This window comes from Panicum hallii, chromosome 5 (genome assembly GCF_002211085.1).
Source record: "Panicum hallii strain FIL2 chromosome 5, PHallii_v3.1, whole genome shotgun sequence".
NCBI lineage: Eukaryota > Viridiplantae > Streptophyta > Magnoliopsida > Poales > Poaceae > Panicum > Panicum hallii.
In genome coordinates, this window is record NC_038046.1 from 8678340 (window position 1) to 8699104 (window position 20765).

The 20765-nt window shown below is 45.5% G+C and overlaps 3 protein-coding genes and 1 non-coding gene across 5 annotated transcripts; 2 read left to right on the plus strand and 2 right to left on the minus strand.

Moving 5' to 3' along the window:
* Positions 1–858: 858 nt before the first annotated feature.
* LOC112895715 lies at positions 859–3800 on the minus strand. Its single transcript, XM_025963709.1, has 3 exons — positions 3565–3800; positions 3131–3478; positions 859–1910 (listed from the first exon to the last, which is right to left on the minus strand). Exons 1-3 carry the CDS (start codon positions 3694–3696, stop codon positions 1125–1127), a joined length of 1266 nt encoding a protein of 421 aa, XP_025819494.1. The 5' UTR covers positions 3697–3800; the 3' UTR covers positions 859–1124.
* A 4350-nt stretch (positions 3801–8150) lies between these two features.
* On the minus strand, positions 8151–8222 carry TRNAQ-CUG. Its single transcript has one exon. It is a non-coding gene; the product is annotated as a tRNA-Gln (tRNA).
* Positions 8223–8747: 525 nt separating this feature from the next.
* Positions 8748–12727, plus strand: LOC112895796 (lysosomal Pro-X carboxypeptidase-like). The gene is made up of 10 exons (XM_025963786.1): positions 8748–9217; positions 9368–9554; positions 9670–9803; positions 9887–9999; positions 10082–10205; positions 10495–10644; positions 10748–10903; positions 11445–11524; positions 11607–11656; positions 12085–12727. The coding sequence occupies exons 1-10, from the start codon at positions 8837–8839 to the stop codon at positions 12252–12254; spliced, it is 1545 nt and encodes a 514-aa protein (XP_025819571.1). The 5' UTR covers positions 8748–8836; the 3' UTR covers positions 12255–12727.
* Positions 12728–14176: 1449 nt separating this feature from the next.
* LOC112895795 (protein CROWDED NUCLEI 4-like) lies at positions 14177–20149 on the plus strand. Of its 2 annotated transcripts, none has more exons than XM_025963784.1 (8): positions 14177–14563; positions 15312–15521; positions 16079–16332; positions 16530–16800; positions 16950–17033; positions 17122–18830; positions 18918–19080; positions 19553–20149. In XM_025963784.1, the coding sequence occupies exons 1-8, from the start codon at positions 14411–14413 to the stop codon at positions 19685–19687; spliced, it is 2979 nt and encodes a 992-aa protein (XP_025819569.1). In that variant the 5' UTR covers positions 14177–14410; the 3' UTR covers positions 19688–20149. The 2 variants fall into 2 exon arrangements, with proteins under 2 accessions (XP_025819569.1, XP_025819570.1); XM_025963785.1 differs by having other exon boundaries at positions 18921–19080.
* Positions 20150–20765: the final 616 nt, after the last annotated feature.

Here is a 20765-nt window from a genome sequence, read left to right on the forward strand (position 1 = left end):
GCCCATGGTCGGTCGGTTATGAGGGTTGCGGGCGTGGAGCCGTGTGGAAGCGGGCCACGAGCGCGCTTGCGCGTTCCAGGCTTCCAAGTTTGCAAGGCCCAGCTGCCCAAACAGCCATGGGCCATGGGTAGAATTTAGAACGGGATCTCCAAGGAGAATATTCGCGTCTCTCATGTGCAATTCTTTTTTTTTTTTGGACAGGCTCTGATGTGCAATTCTACTGGCGAGGCGAGCTGTTCAGATTTTCAGTGGTGATTGTGAGCACATCCGCTCTACCAGTTGCCATCGCAGGCTCGCAGCAGAGCACCGCAGGCTAAATTTCACAGAATCTATTTATCGCGTGCTTCTAGTGTGTCAGCCATTGTAGAAGCGCCCTCCGCCTCTATTCATCTTCCTCACCGAGCCACGGCGGGTCGGACTTCTGGAAACGGAGTTATTGAGGCGCCGCTGGCCACCGGCGGCTTTAGAAGAGGTGGGAGAGGCTTTAGAAGAGGGGGAAGAGGGCATGAAAGCCCGACGATGGAGGTGGGTTGAAGATAACCGGTGGGTTAGATCTAGAATGGGAAAATTTGATGTCACCAGGTAGAGGTGGATGGCAGAGGCGAACCGAAGCGCCGCCGCCGCCGGAACGGTTGCCCTAGGGCGGGGCAAGGGCGCAACTGCGATTGGATCAGTCCGAATCGCGGCTGCGATGAATAGAGCCCCCTAAATTTTATGCACCTCGGACTCCAGCCCACCACCGATTCGCCGGCACAAGGACACCGACGAGTCACGATACAGGGTGCATCTCGGCTTGAATAGCACCATCCGACACATTGGGACGACAATGGTGAGTGGTCAGAACAAGCTCGCAAGTCATTGGGAACAAAAGAGGCACTACACTTAACAACTTCGCACTATTGGTCTGTTGCGTCCAAACATGTACAATTGCTAACTAGTGGTATTTCAAACTTTTCTTTTGTCTCGCTCGTTATTCGAGTTGATATTTATACAAAGCTAGCCAGTATTCCTGTAGCAGTCAGTAACAATAGGCCACAATCTTCTTGCCGCTTGTAAAGCTTTTTTTTTTTCTCAACGGCGTGTAGCTCTGAAGAGATAAAAACAACCTCAAGCTCCTCTGCCTTTCATAGAGTGAAGTAAACCGGCGGCGGATGGATAATCTCCATCTTCGACCTTGTGACATTGCCGGTGAGTACACTCTCCGCTGTGGCCTCGCCAGCCTGGAAAGGCTGCACCTGCGCGATCCTCTCGGGGATCGCCTGGCCGCCCTCCACTCGAGCAAGGACCTCATAGTGTGCTCTCAGCTTCTTGGGCTTCGTCTTCCACTCCGGAAAATTGGACCAATTCACCTCTCCCTCAGCAAGCTTCTTCTCCACCGCGAACGCCATCTTGACATAGGTTTGTGCGGAGGCTCGCGCCTTCAGCAGCTTGAATGTCCCCTTCTCGCCTGCTTTCTTTCCAAGGACCGAGGCCAACAGCTCCTCGAATCCCTGTAGGCTACCATCGGATCCGTTCAGTGACAAGAGAGGCCACAATTCGGTGTTGGGTGATTCATCCCCATCTTCAGTGGCAGCAGGGACTGCCCCTGTCCGTGAGGAGAGCTGCACTTGGCCTGGAGCCAATCGTTTGAGCTTGAGCTTGTCTTTCGGAGACATGGAAGGAATCGAGGATAAAGAGGTTGGGCCCTCAATGCGAAGAGAGAGCAGGGGCTTCTGGTTAGACCGGGCTGCACCACGTAGGGCTTGTGCAATGGATAGTAGGCTCGAGAGGCGGCCCTTGTAAGTGGTACGGTTGAGCGGAAGTGGCAATTCAAGTGGCAACCGGAGGCTCACAGCCCTGGCACCCTTCACTGTTACCACGGCACCATCAGACAAAACAACTTTCTTCAGTGTTCCAGCGTCCACGTCATGCTGCAGAGAAAAAAATTAAGTATTTGTTATGGTGAAGGTTTAAGATAATAGGTCTACATAATTCATATCAATAAATAGATACTTGCTCAAGCAGCCAGAATGATGTATTTGTCATTAGATTAACATCTTATTCGAATTCCTGTTTCTTTGATTCAATTAAGCCATGGTATCTAAATAGATGGTCTGGCAAGAGTCAGGTAGCAGAGGTTGCCAGCTTAAAGTACATCAGGGAATTCATATTTTAAATTTACAAGTCAGGTATCAGGATATATGAATTATCCAGGTTATCCCTAGGAAACTAACTTGCATATATCAGACATACTTGCTCGCATGGAAAAGCAGTAAAGCACAGCTAATTAGGAACCTTGAGGCGCTGTTAGAGTGAGATTTATGTAACATCACTGCTCTCAGGAGTGTAGAATGAAAAACCATAACCAAAAGGCAGGATCCACATCCTAGTTACTCAATCTGGTAGCTTGCAATTGAGTCAGCAAGTAAGCTCCATTATGCATCGGATAATTCATGAACAAGCTTGCATCTATTGCCAAAAAAAGACCCAGTAGTACTATAAAAAATAATTATCAAATTCGCATCAATTCATTCTTCTATTGCATTGCAAAGAAAAAGAGAAGACCCAGTAGTACTCTAAAAATTAATTTTCAATTTCGCTTCAATTCATTCTTTCCTTACATTACACAAAGACAGAAGTTGCCCTTTGCTGCATTTTTCCTTTCGAGGAACTTTGCTTGAATTTATGTTCTTTAAAATCTTCAGGCAAGAAATTCGAAAGAAAATGATGCCAGCTAAATCCTATCATATATAGTAAACTAATGAAGAATCCCTTACATTTTGGTCAAATCAGTGATTGAGACAGAAGAATGTAGCTTTTTATAAGCTCCAGACAGCAATTCTTATTTTGATAATGTGAGCTCTACCTTCTGACTTACTCAGGTGTACGAGAGGAAAAGCAATCATTTAGCTTAACTTCCTGATCTTAATGTTCTGATTCTATCACAACTTCACTAGCGCCTGATATATCCCGATTTCAATTTTGATGCCATTCGGGTGGCAGGCTTTACCCTTGGCAATAACATCCTTTCAGTCTCGAGAGACTCACATATAGACCAAGCAAGAATCATGGATACACATTTCAATACCAACCAGAACAAGCGTTACAATTCACACACTTGTAGGGGCAAAAAACGAACTTTTGCACTTACCGGCAAGGCGAGCCTGACATCGTCGCCGTCCTGGATCCAGAGCTCCATGGGCCCGGCGAGCTGGAAAGGCGGTAGGGTGGGCTCGACGACGCTCCCTTTCTCCGCCCTCCAGATCTCGGCGAGCGCCGTGTCGTCGGCGTCGGCCTGGGAGCGGAAAATGGGGAGGTCGACGAAGTCCCAGCGGTTGACGTCCTCGAGGAGGCGCACCGGCAGGACCTTCCTGCCGACCTCGATGTCGAACTCGTACGACACCGCGTGCCCCACCAGCGCGTCCCGCACGTCGAACCCGGACACCTTGAGCCCCTCCGCCTGGAACCCCAGCCCCTTCACGATCGCGTCCCTCAGGTCCTGCGCCGCATTCCGTCCGCACCCGATCAGATCAGACCCTGGGACCAACGAATCGCAGCAATAGAGGAATTTGCGCTCGAGCTCACCGAGATGGCCTTCGGCACGGGGGGCTTGGGCGCCGCCGCGGCCTCCGGCTTCGCGAGGCCGCGCGCCGAGCCGATCACGAGGAGCAGCGCGAGCGGCAGCGCGAGGATCCGCCATCGAGCTCTAGCGGCCATGGCTGCTGAAAAGCTGCCCTTCACTCGGATCGATTCAACCCGGATTTCCCTTCTGCTGCCGTTTCTTCCGGCGAGAGGAGTTGGATTTGCTACGCCCTTTTTTTAGTCTCGAAAATTCGACGCGGCTAATAACGAGCCCTCGAGAAGGATGACAAGTGGGGCCCTTGTCGGTCCCGCCGCGACGCCATGGGGGTACGTGGAATTCTCCAGAGGGTGGAGTTTTTCCTCTTTTTTGGAACTCGGCAAAACTGGCTCGTTTGGCCGTGTCTCCACGATGGTCGATGACGAGGGACACGTGTAGCCGACCAATGAGGAGCAAGCAAAGGATTGCGTGGACGGCGCGGGGGTGGTGGTGGCGGTTGCAGCGCGTCGCCGTTGGTGACCGTACCGCGTGCAGCGGCACCTAGGGCTGGAAAAATAGGTCGGAGCTCGCGAGCCGGCTCGAGCTCGAAGCAGCTCGGCTCGGCTCGGCTCGGAGTGGCTCGCGAGCCTGGGGCGAGCCGAGTCGAGCCAGGTATTTTAGCTCGCTGGAGCAACGAGACGAGCCGAGCCAGCTTGCTCTGGCTCGCGAGCTCGACCCAGTACGGCCCAAGGCGGCTTACAGCGGCACAGCCCTACAACACAGCCACGCGTACATGCCCAGTCGCGCACACCTCAGAACCCTAGCGCGATTCACTTTGTACCTCTCGATCCAGATTAGCTGCCGTGGCGGCGCGGCGCCACCAGGCGCCAGCTCGCAACCGCAAGTCCGCTACTCATCGGTGGAGAACTGGAGATCCCGGTCTCAGGGTCAACCGACGAGGACGCGCGGTCACGAATCCACGATAGCCGATACGTAGGCATTCGCTTCTCCACGTCTGAGTTTCCAATGCTTTCTCAGTTCCTCCTCAGCTTTCAACAGTTCAACACTAATGCACTCACATCTTGGCTCGTGGGCATGGCTGCATGGTGCATGGGCTCTTGCCTCTTGGTGCAGGCCTGCAGGGGACGAACTGACGAAGCTTGACGGCGGTCGGCGCCTCGGCGGGTCACGGGATAGGTGGAACCAGAGTGCCAGTCTGCTAGACGCCCAGCCCAGACAGCCAGACGACATCCGCGTCGGCGTGCGGCAAGCAGTACTAATCTTCCCGTGAGATCTCAAATCAAACCGCCTTTTGATTTTGTACTAGTCTTCAGCGGCTATGATGATTGAATATTTAATTTTTCAATTGGAATCTTCTGTATTGTAGCATTCTCTCCTTTGAACGGGTACTCTGGTATGTTAGATATTTTAATCTATTCGATCCTTTACTTGGACTGCTCAAAGCTTGTGGTCATTTTAAAACTTTTCTTGGTCTGTAATATTTTAAGTTCCTAACTGTTTTCCCTCTGTGCTCTTTTTGTTGAAGTTATATTAATATACGATTGTCTTCTATTACTGAGGGAGGGCACTAAAATTTAGCTTCTTTTTATTGATTGCTTATTGCTAGGTGATGGAATCCGCGGTGCAAGCAAGAACAGGGAGGAGTAAAAATAATGAGACTGATTCAGAAAGCAATTCATTCGATAAGAATGATGACATGTCTGAGGATGATTTGACAGTGCTAGGTGGGAAAGGTACTGACCTTCCCACGATGGATGGATCTGAGGACGATGACGGTCAAAAAAGTGGCAAGAAAAGAGGTAGAGGGGTGAAGAAAAAGGTTAAGGTGGAAGGAGGCACCAAGGCAAAATCTAAAGTTTGGGATGTCTTTGATAAGGTGATCGTGCCAGATCCATCAGAGAAGGATAAAATGTTATCAAAGGCAAAATGCAAGTATTGTAAGAAGCTTTATTCAAGGGTCAACAACAACAACATTGTCAAGGCACATGAAGAACTGTGAAGCGTATTCCAAGCATATAGAAAAGAAGCTAGATCAAACTCTTTTGAACTTTGCTCCTTCAAAGGCGGGTGAATCAGGTTCTGATCTCCCTACTGTTACATCCCCTAAAGATTATAATCACGAATAAGTTAAAAAATTAATTGCTAAGATGATTATAGTTCATGAGTACCCATTTAGAATGGTTGAGCACACATGGTTTAACATTGTCATGAGATATTTGAATCCCGCATATGAGTTTATTGGTAGGAAGACCATAAGAGCTTAATGCTTGAAGGTATACCAATCTGAAAAAGAGTCACTAGCAAAGGCTCTTAAAGGTGTGGATTTCATTTCCTTAACCACTAATTTGTGGACATCTAACCAAACATTATCCTATATGTCTTTGGTTGCACACTACATAGATAGTGATCGGAAAATGCAATGTCATGTGCTCAATTTTTTTGAGTTAGACCCTCCACACAAAGGACCTGTGATAGGACAAGCAGCTTATGAATGTGTTACTGCATGGAAAATAGAGGATAAGATTGTTTCCATCACTCTTGGTAATGCTGCAAACAATGATGGTGCTATCCGTGGTTTGAGATCTAGATTTTCAGCTAGACAGGAAAGTGCTTTCATTTCAAAGTATTTTCATGTGAGGTGCTGTGCACACATTATTAATTTGGTTGTCAAGGATGGAACTGCTGTGTTAGAGTCTCTGATAAACAACCTAAGATCAATGGTGAAATACATTAAAGTATCTCCATCATGCATGCATAAGTTTGTAGAGATTTGTAGATCTCTTGCATTAAAAATTGGAGAAGGAATCAGTCTAGATGTGTCAACAAGGTGGAATTCAACATACAAGATGTTGCGTACTGCTATAGCTTATAAAGAAGCTATTGAAACATATGCTGATGCAGATTTAAATTATAAGTGGGAACCTACAGCTGAAGAATGGGACTTGTTTCTTACAATTGAACCGATTCTTGCCTCTTTAGCTAAGGTAACCACCGCATTGTCAGCTTTTTCATATCCCACTGCAAATCTATTCTATCCTCACATTGTGGATGTGAAAATTGCATTGAGAGCAGCAATGTGTTCCAATAGTTTAAATTTGAGAAGAATGGGTATTGCAATGATGGAGAAATTCAATAAGTATTGGGAAGAAAAGAACAATGTTATGGTGATTGCTACTATCCTAGATCCAAGATATAAGATGAGATATATAGAGTGGTGCTTTGGTAAGATATTTGATGGGGACCAAATTAGATTTGAGATAGATGAAGTTCGAGATGAGTTAGAAAAATTGTATGAAGATTTTGAGTTGCAACGTAGAGAAAGAAAAACTGCTCAAAGCAAGTCTAGTGCATCCTCATCCTTTACAATTGACAAGACGTGCAGCTTGCCATCCGCCTCATGTGAATTTCAGTCATTTTTATCATCTACTGAAGCAAACCCATCGAAAAGCAAGACTTTGATTTGCTAAACTGGTGGAAGGTTAATTCACATAGATTTTCTCTGGTGTCAAGGATGGCAAAAAGGTTATACCAGCAACCTCTGTGTCTTCAGAGTCTACTTTTAGTACCGGGGGTAGAACTCTAGATGATTATCGTAGATCTTTAAGCCCTACTACGGTGGAGGCGTTGATACGCTTATCTAGCTGGATTCGAGGTGCACATGATGGAAGCTTTACACAAGTGGTATGTTATTCTTTTCTAGTTTCTTATAATAGGTTTCAGATTTTTTTTTATCTATATTTAATTTCTCTTTGTATTATCAGGAGGAAGATGACGAGGACGACGTCGAGAATATTTCATTTTCAAAAAGCTTGGTGGAAAGCAACTAGTAAGTCTAGCTGTTAGTTGATAGATTTTGTTGAGATGAACAACTATTAAGTTTGTTAGCTATTGAAAAGTCTAGCTGGTAGTTGTTAGTAAATGACTTATTAATTGATTGATCCGTGGGCTTTTTTAATGAAATTCAATGATATGATTAGTAAATGACTTATTAATATGTATACACTTTCAAATGTTCAATGAAAAAGTCCACACATCAATCAAATGTTCATAATATGTATACAGGAAATATATACATGTAAATTTACTGAATGTCTAATTATTGTGTTGGCTCGGCTTGCGAGCCTTGTTCGAGCCGAGCCGAGCCTAATCAACGAGCTTGAAAAATTACCGAGCCGAGCCTGGCTCGGCTCGCTCAACCACCGACCTGCGCCGAGCCGAGCTGGCTCGTTTCCAGCCTTTAGCGGCACCTGCTGGCTGCTCCGTCACGCTGGCGGCCGGAGCGGCGGACCGCCGATGTCCGCAAGCCGCAAGTCATTCCTCGGTGTTCACCGTTCTGGGATTCCTGTAATTAGGCTCTTTTAACTGTCCAGTTTTTTAACATGTTTAGCTCTGACTGAACTCACTACTGTCATTTTGTACTGATATCATTTTGGGCACACCACTGCCATCAGTTTAATGGTGAGACATAGAGCGTGCGATACGGATTCGTTCTTTCTTAAAAAGTTTTTGTTCCATCCGGAGATCAAAGTTTGCCAAACACTTGGGAGGAACACACAGAGCCAAACAAACAAAATGAGAATCAGCAAAATAAAGGTCCCACCGAGATTTGAACTCGGGTTACTGGATTCAGAGTCCAATGTCCTAACCACTAGACCATGGGACCGCTGGTGGTCGTTAGAATTTAAGAATTACTAATTTATCATCTGCAGACCGGTGCTCCGGAGTCTGGAAAGAACTGAGCTACGAGAAAAATATTGATACAATACGTGACGTGAATGTTTAGGTCACGATTGTTCTGCGCTCGCTGTACTTGGTTGATTACCATGTCGCAATCTTGTGCGCTTGCTCAGAAAACCGCCTAATGTTTCGACCTGTTGCACTGCTGCATGCAACGCCGAATGCTCGTCTCTTCAGAGTAGCGCACCGCACCTGCAGGCCTGCTGCTGCTGGAAACACTCAAAGCAGCGCGGAACGCTGGAGGCCGACGCGTCACCGCGGCCCGCGTCCAAAGCCAGCGATGTTTTTTTTTTTTGAAAAAGAACTTCGTCGCTGTAGTACGCTAATACAGTGACGGCCCGTGCCCATTGCTCAGATTTTAGGGCCCAACTAGCTATGTTCACGTGCGCGACGGCCCACGCAGAAACCAGTACACGCGTCATGCACCACGTCAGAAGGGCCCCTGTTTTCTCGCAGGCTCCACCCCACTCCAACGAACTCCTCTGCTCTACTCAGGCTCGTCGGAAGTCGGAAGCGACAAGCGAGCACCTCACCACGACGATGCGTCCGCTCCGCCGCCTCGCCGTCCTCGTCCTCGTCCTCCTCCCCGCAGCCGCGTGGGCCCTGGCGCCGCCCCGCTTCCCGGGGCCCCAACCCCGCGCGCGGCCGGGAGCTAGTGGGGTGCGGGGCTACGAGTACGAGACCCGGTACTTCCGGCAGCGGCTGGACCATTTCAGCTTTCCCGGGGTCGGGGACGAGGACGAGGCGGCGACGTTCTTCCAGCAGCGGTACCTGGTGGGCCGCGGGGGTGGGTGGGCCGGCCCCGGCGGGCCCATCTTCTTCTACTGCGGCAACGAGGGCGACATCGCCTGGTTCGCCGCCAACTCCGGCCTCGTCTGGGAGGCCGCCCCGCGCTTCGCCGCCCTCGTCGTCTTCGCCGAGGCAATAATTCTCCCGCCGCCTCTCGTCTCGTATTCGTCTTCTGCTTCCGTTTCCTTTTTTAGTTTTTTTTTTGCCCCCCCCCCCCCCCCCCCCCCCGTCCCCAAGCATGTAGTCATCTCGCGAGCGTGTCGTTTCGCTTGTGTGCTGCAGCATCGTTACTACGGGGAGTCCATGCCGTTCGGGAGCAAAGCCAAGGCGTACAACAATTCCAAGTCCTTGGCGTATCTCACGGCCGAGCAGGCGATTGCTGATTTCGCTGTGCTGCTCACTGACCTCAAGAGGAACCTATCCGCAGAGGGCAGCCCCGTGGTGCTCTTTGGGGGCTCATACGGTGGAAGTAAGAGCTGCCTTGAACTTTTGAGTCTTGATTATGCGATACATGGTGGCTTAAGTGATCATTGGGTCTCAAACTTCAATACTATGCTGCTACTGATAATGTTCATTGGTGGCAGTGCTAGCTGCTTGGATGAGACTCAAATACCCACATATTGCTGTCGGAGCTCTCGCATCATCAGCTCCAATCTTGCAGTTTGAGGACATCGTCCCTTCTACCATATTCTATGATCTCGTGTCAGATGATTTTAAGGTGTGTATTTTGCATTATATTTTGCTTTCGGATGAATACGAGGAATATGACACTAAATTTTATTTCTGCACGTATATGTTTAGAGAGAAAGTTTAAGCTGCTTTCAGACAATAAAAGACTCTTGGAAAGTATTAGATGAACAAGGAAACGGGCAAGATGGTCTTCTGAAACTAAGCAAAACTTTTCACCTTTGCCAGTGAGTCATCACCCATTACTATTTACTACCTTTTCTTTCTTTACACTGAGCTCTTTTCTTAGTTAAGTACATTTTTTTGCAGGACCCTGAAAGCAAGTGGGGACCTTTCAGATTGGTTGAGCTCAGCATACAGTTATCTGGCCATGGTGGATTACCCGATTCCTTCAGAATTCCTCATGCCTTTGCCGGCCAATCCTATTCAAGAAGTTAGTTCTTACACACCAACTGCCATAGATTGTATATCACATTTCTGCTTATGCTTTGGTTCAAAACAATTCATAAATAAATAATATTTAGTACAATTTCAAAATACGCTGTTATTTTCCTGCATTGTTTATAGTATTCTGTTCCAATAGACCAATAATCACAGGTAGTAAACAGATGAATCATGATGACCCTGTCTTGCTGTGTGCTGCTGCTTACACTCAGTAAAATTATCTTTTTCTATTTATCAATGTTGTCACTACTTAATAGATTATACTTTCTCTATTTCAGGTGTGCAGGAATATCGACAGCCAACCTGAGGGTACTAGTATTCTGGAACGCATATATGCAGGAGTAAATGTATACTACAACTATACTGGTACTGTTGGCTGCTTTGATCTGAATGATGATCCCCATGGAATGGGTGGATGGGATTGGCAGGTCTTGAAACCACAGTTTCAATCTGTTTGTATGCATTACGTTTCTTTGATCTATGCTGAGCCACTATATTGTGTTGCTTATGGTTCATTCTTGGTTAACACAGGCTTGTACTGAGATGGTAATGCCTATGTCCTACAGTGAAAATAGGAGCATGTATCCACCATACAAATTTGATTATGCCTCCTATGCTGAGAATTGCATCAAAAGCTATGGTGTCCGGCCAAGGCCTCGGTGGATTACTACCGAATTCGGTGGGCATGTAAGTTATTGTTGTGTTCAATAATTGCAATCATATAGCAAACGAGTTCTTTTGTTTACCTTCCCAGCTAGCTTCTTTAATAACAAATCTCCAATGAAGAAAACATGAATCTTGTTTAGATGAAAATATTTTTGGTGATGTCTACCCAATTAACCCTTGTGTAAATACTGGTAATGTCTTCAGTGAACATATTTCGAATCCTGATTAGGATGTTCTTGGTCTTGGCCAATGTACGCCATTGGCGCATTGAAGCGCTGAAATATTTGTTAAAATGGCTTATTTAATATACAATCCATGCTCCTTATTTGACCTTATTAATTCCCGTCCCGTGGCATTTGATTTGTGCTACACTATCATCTAATTGCACGAGAGATTACACACATGAATGCTGAACCTTACAGACATGCTATATATTGCTCAAATTTTGCTAAACTGGTTCGACTATGCCGATGCCTACTGAATTATTTTATGATTTTGGTGGAACATAATATATAGAAGGGTTGTGTGATTTCATCTACTGGATTTTTTTCCTCTCTTCCAGAATATTACTACGGTCTTGGAAAAGTTTGGTAGTAACATCATATTCTTCAACGGGCTTCTAGATCCATGGAGCGGTGGAGGGTGAGCAAACATCACTTTTATCTTCTGATCTGAACCATTTCATTGCCTTGAGTTTTGACAAGCTATCATGTGAACATTGCAGTGTCCTGAAGAATATATCTGAGAGTGTCATTGCCATTGTGGCTCCATTAGGTGCTGTGCTGTCCTCGTTATATCTTCAGTATGTTTATGCAATCCATTTGTACTTAGTTTTAGTGACACAGAACAGTATCGACCAATGTTTATACTTAATGCAATCTGATATTGCTTCCTAATTTAGATTTAGAAGTTAGTAGTTAGTGCATACAAAAACTTAAAAAGTCAAACTGATAGTGAGTAACAATATTGCTTCTATACACTACCTCTCGGTACGATTAAATTTTATCATGAAGAGGTAAGTTGAACTGATAATGGCTGACACACCATTGAATTTTATCCAGTATAAATACACTAATGCCATAACCGTGGTCCTTGGCATGTCTTTGTGAAGGCTGCTTATATACTGCTTCATCTCAAGCTCTCAACCACACATTTGTTGATCTGTACCAAGATGACTGTCATGGTTTTTTGTTTTTACACAGGAGCACACCACATCGATTTGCGCCCTGCAACTCCAGAGGACCCAGACTGGCTAGTAAGCCTGAGAGAATCAGAATTGAAGATCATATCTGGTTGGTTATCAGAATACTATGGGGCGAGAGGGGGGGCACTCATCCAGCCCGTGGCTGTCAAGGGCTCCTCAGCATCCTAAGGAATTTACCCTCGCTCAGATCTAAATACATGATCTCAGAAATAAAAACGGTCCCATCTGCGTCGCTGCAAATGCCAAGTGCCAGTGCCAGCTGCCGCGTCATGGTCATGGAGAATGAAGATCTCCGTGTTGGTCGGATAATACTGAATCTGCCCCTGCATCCTATGCCATACCAGTGATATTGCTGATGGCTCGCAACGCTATCAGATGGCGCATGCATGTACTACATGGCTGGTGGGGTCAGATAGAAGAGCACTGGATAATGTAACGACGCTTTCGCAGCGGTCAGGTAGACGGGTACTGGGTTGATGTGGGTGTCGTGCCATTTTGTAAATAAAGCACCTGTTTTTCAAACAACGCACTGCCAGTGCGCGTTTGGCGCTTGGTGCCGGACGCGCCGTGGCGTGGGGATAAAAAATGACGAGCCGCCAGGGGCCTGCAGGCCCGGATGGGCCGTCAAAGTCAAACCCCCACCTCGGATGCGCCACTCTCTGTCTCTCATCCAGATAGCCACGGCTGTGGGCACCACCGCAACCGCACCGGCCAATTCGCTCGGCCCTCTTTTCCGCCATCACAGCTCAAACACAGCGGGCGCCACGCCGAATCCCACCCACCAGCACCAGCCTTGCGGTTCCGCCGCCCGTGCCGCTTTCCCATGGGCCCTTTGACTGCCCGGGCCCACGTGCGCAGGCACCGACTCGTCCTAGCTTGCAGGGGAAGGAGGTGGGCGAAGCGTTTTCTATCCTTCCAAAGCGGCGGCAGCAAAGGCGAGCCTTTCCCGCAGCGGAGCGTTGGACCGTTGGGCAGCCGCCGCAGTCTGTACGTCGGGTGTCCCACTGTCCCTGACGTGCGGGCCACAAAATGTTGGGCCCTCACATCGGGCTTGCTCAACGCACCTGTGCTGTGCAGGCCAGTAGGTTTGGCGCTTTTCTATTGAGGAAGGTTTCCTCCTCGGATGCTTCTGTGGACCAGGACTACAGGGTGGAGGCTACGGGGACCAACACAATCCAACAGAAGTCCTATCTTTTTTTTTCCTTTTTCATGAGGACTAGAGATTTAGAGATTTATCGAAAGAGCTAAAAAACAAGTAACTGGAACCGGAGTACTAACTTTGTGAATCATAAGGTTAAATCCGAAAATTCTAGTGATAACGGCATTGAATAAATATGCGGGAACCATCGATTCGTTGTTTTCCGTTTTAGTACCTACCTTTCTTATTCATGTGCTTTTTCCATGATATAATGAAACACATGCCATTTAAAAGACTTGAACACACACAACTCACCATACTCGTCAGGGTACGATCAAAACCGATATTGTCGAGCCTTATCTCAAACTTTTGGCAAGCTAGAATTGGCCACCCAATTATAGAATCTAGAAATGTGGCCATTGACTAGAAATTCGACTCCTAAAATGATCCAGAAGATGACATCAATGAAAAGGGTGCTTCTTTTCTAGGATTATTAAGGAAGGCCAATACACGAAATGGAAGAGGTAGAAATATGCTATAGCATCTTAAAACAACGTTAAGCACCGCGTTTGCATGTCCTTCTATGTTTAAGTATCCTGATTGTTTTTGAAAAGGAAATAAAAAAAACCAATGCACCATGATTGTTTGCTGGTTCACCCCTACAGCCATAGCCAACAACCACTAGCTTCTAGTACAATGGAAACAGCTGCTAAAAAGAAGCTAGTGCCTTTATTAATACTATGTAAATAAAAAGGGGAATAGTATCCTACCACCACACAAAATGTCAGGATATCACACAGTTCATCCCAGCTGGCATTGCCCCATAAACGGAAATAAAAATTAGAGAATCCGCGAATAATCAATTTCTCACAGCATGTACAGCACCGAATCCTCCGTGCACCCGGTCCACGGACCACAAAGCCCATTCAATCCGCCCCCCGAACCCGAGTAAAAACCCTTCTCAGCACGAAGACGCAGCCGCACTGCTGCCCACGAAAAGAGAGCGAGGAAAAAGAGCGAGAAAAGAAAAGGAGGGGCGGAGGAGAGAGACCTCCACTCACCCCCGGCCGGAAAAGCACTGAGCGCCCCGGCAGCGAGGAGCGCGTGACCACGCCGGGGTCGCGGGCGGGCGGCGCCGACAGGATCTGGTAGGGTTCCGGCGGGAGGGAGGGCGGGACCCCTCGCCATGGCGAGCCCGCGGTCGGCCGGCGCCGGAGGAGGCGCGGCGGGGGACGAGGCGATCTGGAGGAAGCTCCGGGAGGCCGGGTTCGACGAGGACGCCGTCAGGCGCCGGGACAAGGCGGCGCTCATTGGCTACATCTCGCGGCTGGAGTCCGAGGTAATCACTTGGGACGGATGCGCCGGATTTTGGTTTCTTGGGGTCGTGGTCAGCGGTTCTTGGCTATCCTGAGTAGTTCTAGCGGGAGTTCTTTCGCGGGGAGCTGAATAGAATTGTTCGGTCAAGAACTTGGGAAAGCAATGGCGAGATTGTGGCGGGGAGGGTAGAATTCGGGGGGGGGGGGATTTCTTCTTGGCGTTTTTTCTTGCATTTTTTTTACGTTTCTTGGGTACTGCGGTGAGTATCGTGCCAGATGAGTCGCCCTAGTTGGAAAAAAGCTGTTTTCTGATTGGTTATTGGTATTTGCTGGTTTGCTGGGTTGCAAACTTGTATTCCTCAAGCTGTGCTGTTTTTCTTTGTGTTTCCCCGGTTTTCTATTCAGTTCGATATTCCGCGAAGCCCAGTTAATGCGCCAAGTGAGCTGGGTAGGATTGTTTCAGTTGTTTCAAGCATACTTCAACAGTTGTTTACGAACTTGCCACAGTATTGTGTCAACATTCGCATTTATTTTCTACATGCTAAATTGTCGTTATCATTTACTCTGTTTACGTTATAAAATGTTGTTTTCCTATTGGTACTGTGAGTGTCCCTTGATCTGTGCCAGAGTGTAATAATCTAGTGTCTTGTAGTATGCTATATTGGTTTTCTGGTTGCTGCTTCTTACCTTTTAGGATTGCATGTTTTTATCTCTCTAAGGGCTGGAAATTCTTCTTTTTTTAAAAAAAATGTGAAAAAACTCTTTGTGCAGATTTATGATTATCAGCACAATCTGGGGCTTATTTTATTGGAGCGGAAGGAGTTGGCATCTAAATATGAGCAGCTTAAAGCTTCGTCTGAGGCCACTGAGATCATGCTCAGGCGTGAAAGAGCTGCCCAGCAGTCTGCTTTGGCTGAAACAAGGAAAAAGGAAGAGAACCTAAAAAAGAATTTATGCATTCAGAAGGAGTGTGTATCCAATGTAAGGTTCCATCTCAATTGACCATCTTGATGTTCTACTATCTCAATCTTTTGATTCCATGTGTAGAACCCAAAAGCTTACATCCTCCATTTGTTTGTCAACATGTACACTGAACAATTGACAATGATGAAATATACTCTACTAGAGAGTTAGTATTGACATGGATGTTCAAATTATTGTCAATGCTTAATTATTCGAGGCTAAGAATAAACATACCACCAAATGTTAAGCTCGCTGTATTTTCTGTGCATGATGTATAGTGACATTGATCAATAATGTAAAAATCTAGTGAGGTAGGAGATCTAAATTGAGAATGTTATAGTGAAGTGCCAATTGTTTCACTGGGATCTATTTTATTTGCAACTGAAACTAAAAATTTGAGTTTCTTGCTGAAAATGTGTATATGATCATTGGTAATATGTAAGGAATTTTGTAGGATTCGAGCAAAAGATAACTCCCAATTTGTTTTCCGACTTGATTGCTGGGACTTTCGAGTTGTAATCCGTTTCACTCGTTTAACAGCTTAATCTTTTGCTGATTCGTCTTATTCAATGTAGCTTGAAAAAGCACTGCACGACATGCGTGGAGAAGCAGCTGAAGTAAAAGTTTCGTATGAAGCCAAACTAGCTGAAGCCCTTCAAATGATAGAGGCTGCACAGAAAAAGTTCGATGAAGCAGAAGAGAAACTTCTTGCTGCAAAATCCTTGGAAGCAGAGTCAATTCGGACTCGCAATGCCTCATTGAGAAGTCTGCAAGACATTGAAGACCGTGAAGATCAGCTAAGAAGAGACAGAACTTCTTTTGAACTTGAGTATGCACTCAATTTTCTTGTGAAATTAAGTTGGATTTCCTAACTGAAATGGTTTAATTTGAGTTCTGTTTCAATTTTATCTCTTCCTGATTTAGTAATTCATTAAATTGTGCGGTCTGATGTTCTGTTAGAAATGATGATTTTGTTTGTGGAAATATTTCCCCTGTGACTTATTTAAATCAAGCATGATATTGCAGGAGTGCATCTAAGGAGAAAGAGATTAGCCTCCAGAGAAAATTATTGGATGATACTAAAAAAATTTTGCATGAAAAGGAGCAGGCATTACTGAAAGAACAAACACTTCTTAATCAGAGGGATGACAACATCCTTGAGAGGCTTGGATACATAACACACTCAGAAAAAAGGTTGGAGGAGGAAAAGCTGAATCTTGAAGATGAAAGGAAGGTTCTCATGGAAGAAAAGAATAAGCTGGACCTGAAAATGCAGGCGATTATTTCTAGGGAGGAAGTATGTATTGTTTCCTTTCCTTCTTTTGTTAGCAGAAGTGCATTGTTACTTTGTGCCTACTGTACAGAAATTCCTTTCATTATTTTATTCGCAGCAGAACTTTGTTAATGAAATGGTGCCTCTGACACAGAAAATGCTTTGTTTTGTAGGCCATAATTAAGAAGGAATCCTTACTTGATAAACACGAAACCGAACTATTGGTTTTGCAAGAGACAATTGCCAGCAAAGAAAGGGTATGATTTCCTAGTATCAGTATAGCTGATGTGTGAATAGTTAACATCTTTGGTTCCACATTTCTAAATTGTGCTGATATGGCTGTAGGCTGAAATAGAAAGGCTGCGCCAGGAGCAAGAAGTTGCCTTGGCGAAAAGAAGGCAAGAATTTGACACTGAGATGGAGATTAAGCTCACTTCTTTTGAGGAAGAGATAGAAGCGAGGAAAGCCCTGCTGGACCAGAGGGAAAGTGCCCTCAGTGAGCAGGAGGATTCTGTGGCACAAAGAGAACAAAATCTCAACCTTAGACTTGCAGAGTTAACAAACAAGGAAGAGTCTTTGGTGAAGAGATCAGATGAGTTAAATGAAGAAGAGAGAAAGCTCTCCTCTCACAGAGAAGTGGTGTACACTGAATTACAAAAAGAAAGGGAGGAAATTCAGAATATGAAATTGGATTTGGAGAAGGAAAAGTCTTTCTTTGAAGAGGAGAAGCGCGAAGCGATTCAAGCTCAGGAGAAACTACTAATAACCCAAAATGAGAGAGAAGATTTGCTTATTTTGGAGATGAAACTTAAAGAAGAAATTGATAGTCTGAGAGCCCAAAAAGTTGAACTTATGGTTGATGCAGAAAGACTGCTAGCAGAAAAAGAAAGATTTGAGATTGAATGGGAGCTGATTGATGAGAAAAAGGACGAACTACAAAAGGAAGCAGCCAGGATTGCTGAAGAGCGAAGAGTTATAGATGAGCATCTCAAGAATGAGCTTGATATCATCAAACAGGAGAAGGAAAATCTCCGAATTCAGTTCAAAAATAGTGCAGAATCCCTCGCTTGTGAACATAAGGAGTTCATGAATAAGATGCAGCGAGAGCATGCTAGTTGGCTAAGCAGGATACAACAAGAAAGAGAAGATCTTAAGAGAGATATTGATATCCAGAGAACAGAATTACTGAATTCTGCAAAGGCAAGGCAGATGGAAATAGATTCATATCTAAGGGAAAAAGAAGAGGAGTTTGAGCAGAAAAAATCCAAGGAGCTTGAGTACATCAATTCTGAAAAGGAAACGATCAGCTCAAAACTAGAACATGTCAGGCTTGAATTGCAGAAACTTGAGGATGAGAGGAAAGAAGCTATGCTAGAACGAGAGAGGAGAGAACAAGAGCTGTCTGAAATAAAGAACACTATAGATGCCCTTAACGAGCAACGGGAGAAGTTGCAAGAGCAAAGAAAACTGCTTCATTCAGATCGAGAAGCAATCACACAGCAAATCCAGCAACTTAATGAATTAGAAGAACTGAAGATTGAAACTGAGAACAAGCAACTGTCTTTGAGACAGTGTGGGAGATCAAAGCATGGAGATTGTGATGTGGAAAACCTGAAGGAGAATGGCGTTCACCAGTCTCCTGATGAGGATCAACATGCTAGTCCCAAGAAGTGTTCATCACCAAAGCTTATTCTTGGAAAGAAATTAGATGTGTCCCCCTCTGTTTCAACACCAATTTCTTGGGTTCGAAAATGTGCTCAGGTGATATTCAAACGCTCTCCAGAGAAGAGTGCTGATCATGATAATGATAGATTTGCACATGCAAAGCTGGGAAATGTCAATGACCCTAGCTTAGTTGGAAATGGTGGATTATTTGCTTGTCAGATGGAAAATGGTGCTGGGGAAGTACAACATGCTGTCGAGAAAGTTGGGAAGAAGAGGCTCAATAATGCACTATCTCATGATCAGAGTGAAATTTTAGAGCCCAAACGTAAGCACCAGAGGAGCAGTACTCTGCCTCGGAGAGTGAGAGGAGGGGAAATTGATTCTAACTGGTATCCTTTCTTGTTTGCTTGATTGCTTCAATTTTATACTAAATTTTGGAAGTTATTCTTACTATTTATTATCATGTCTAATGTCAGCAGTCCATCAGTTCTAGAAGAAAAATGTTCTAAGAATGAACACGACGCAGTCCCAGTTGGTTTACCTGGGAAGGGACTGCATAATCCAAGAACAGGAGAACTGGCTTCATCAGATGCTTCAGATATTCCTGAAGCATCTGAGCCTTCAGAGGAGATTTCAGTGGTAGTTTCTCAGTCCTCAATATCTGTTTCTGGTTAATGTTTCCCATCTTGTTTTTTTGAATCGAGTAATGCTGAGTTTGATAATAGCCTTGTGGGATTGTGGCATCCCTCCTTGTTCCGATATTACATCTATACATATGCGAACAGAGATGTGCTTTTCCTAGGAGTTCATATAATTTTCTGCCAAACAAGCTGATAAGTATTGAAACTTTGTTATTAATCTCCTAGATAGATATTGCATGAACCTATGCAAACCATGTACGGAAAATTGTACATTGCGAGTATTGGTAAAAACCTCTTGTTTTCCTCGTTTCTATTATGTTTGTGTCATGCAATTTGGAGTTGCTAGCTTTCATAGTGGAATTTGTGCCAAATGAATGTGTCATATTAGCAGTAAGTTATTATCCATTTTTTAGCAGGACACCTCTTCTTTAGCATTTATCTTACTGGTTTCCTATTTTTCGCCTTGCCAGTCTGCCGCTGAAGCATTGAACGGAGATGCTGAGGACAAGGATGAACCTGATGAGGACTCTGATGATGAAGGCGAAGAGGAAGATGAAGAGAAGACATCTTCAGCGAAGAAGCTGTGGCGCTTTCTCATTACATGATCACCTTCCCCATGTGATAAATAACACAGCTAAGTGTAGGCTGACAGTTACCTGTCCTATGAGGATATGCGGTATTGTGAGCAGCGCCGCCTTATTGTAGCTTCATTGGCTTTGTCATACCCAGCCTTTGGGGGCTGTAGAGGAGGGAGGTACTGGTTTGGTTGTGTTGGTATTGTGATCAGCGCGTTGTTTTGGATGGCGCTGTAGGGTCCCCCACTTGCTTCTTTTTCTGTTCCCGTATCCCTAAGATGGCTTCTACGTGTAAAGTGATTGATAGCTTCCAGGCTGGTGTAAAAATGATGTGTCGTAGCAAAGGCAAACCCGCATGATCAGTAGCATTGTCCAAAAGTGTGGTAGCGTTTGCCTTTCTTGTTTCAGCTATGTGATATAAACTAGGTGATTTGACTGATTTGTGGCCTGCCTTTTGTTATTGGCTTAATCATGCAAACAAAGTTTGTCAAATTTGTGTCTCTTGTAGCAGTTTTCGTGCTTGGGGCTCGCGAGATCGACTTGCGAAACGAGCCGACTGTTGGAATTTTAAGCTAGACCGGGCCAATTTGGACTGCAAATTCACTACATTTTCACATGTGCATGTCTGCCTGCGGTAAAGTCTGCAGCCATTGATCCCCGCGACCATAAGCTATTCTGATATGCCTTTTTTCTGATGCAGGGCATTCGCTTTTCTGATATGTTTGCTTGCGCTGTTCCAGTGAAATAACGTAGCAAGTGATTTGATAATTCGTTGTGCGGTGAACTGCCCACCTTGGCAAAGTTCTCTGCTTGGAAGTTAGAAAGGCTTTTCGATGCTCTCCGTCTTCACTTGTGTTCTCGCGAGTTGCATATGATGATATGAGTCAGACTTTTCTTTAGGGGAATATACATACTACAAGTGAATAGGGAGTGGCCGCCGTCATTAGAAAAAGAAACCCATCAATTTCTGCTAAGAAATTCCGAGTCACCAGAGAAGAGAAGAGCTATCTCGGTAACTTTTGCTGCATTTGAATGACGATCTCCGCCGTGACGTGAAACGCGATCGTCAGCGAACGATACGATGGGGCTGATATTTTCAGCGTCCTCC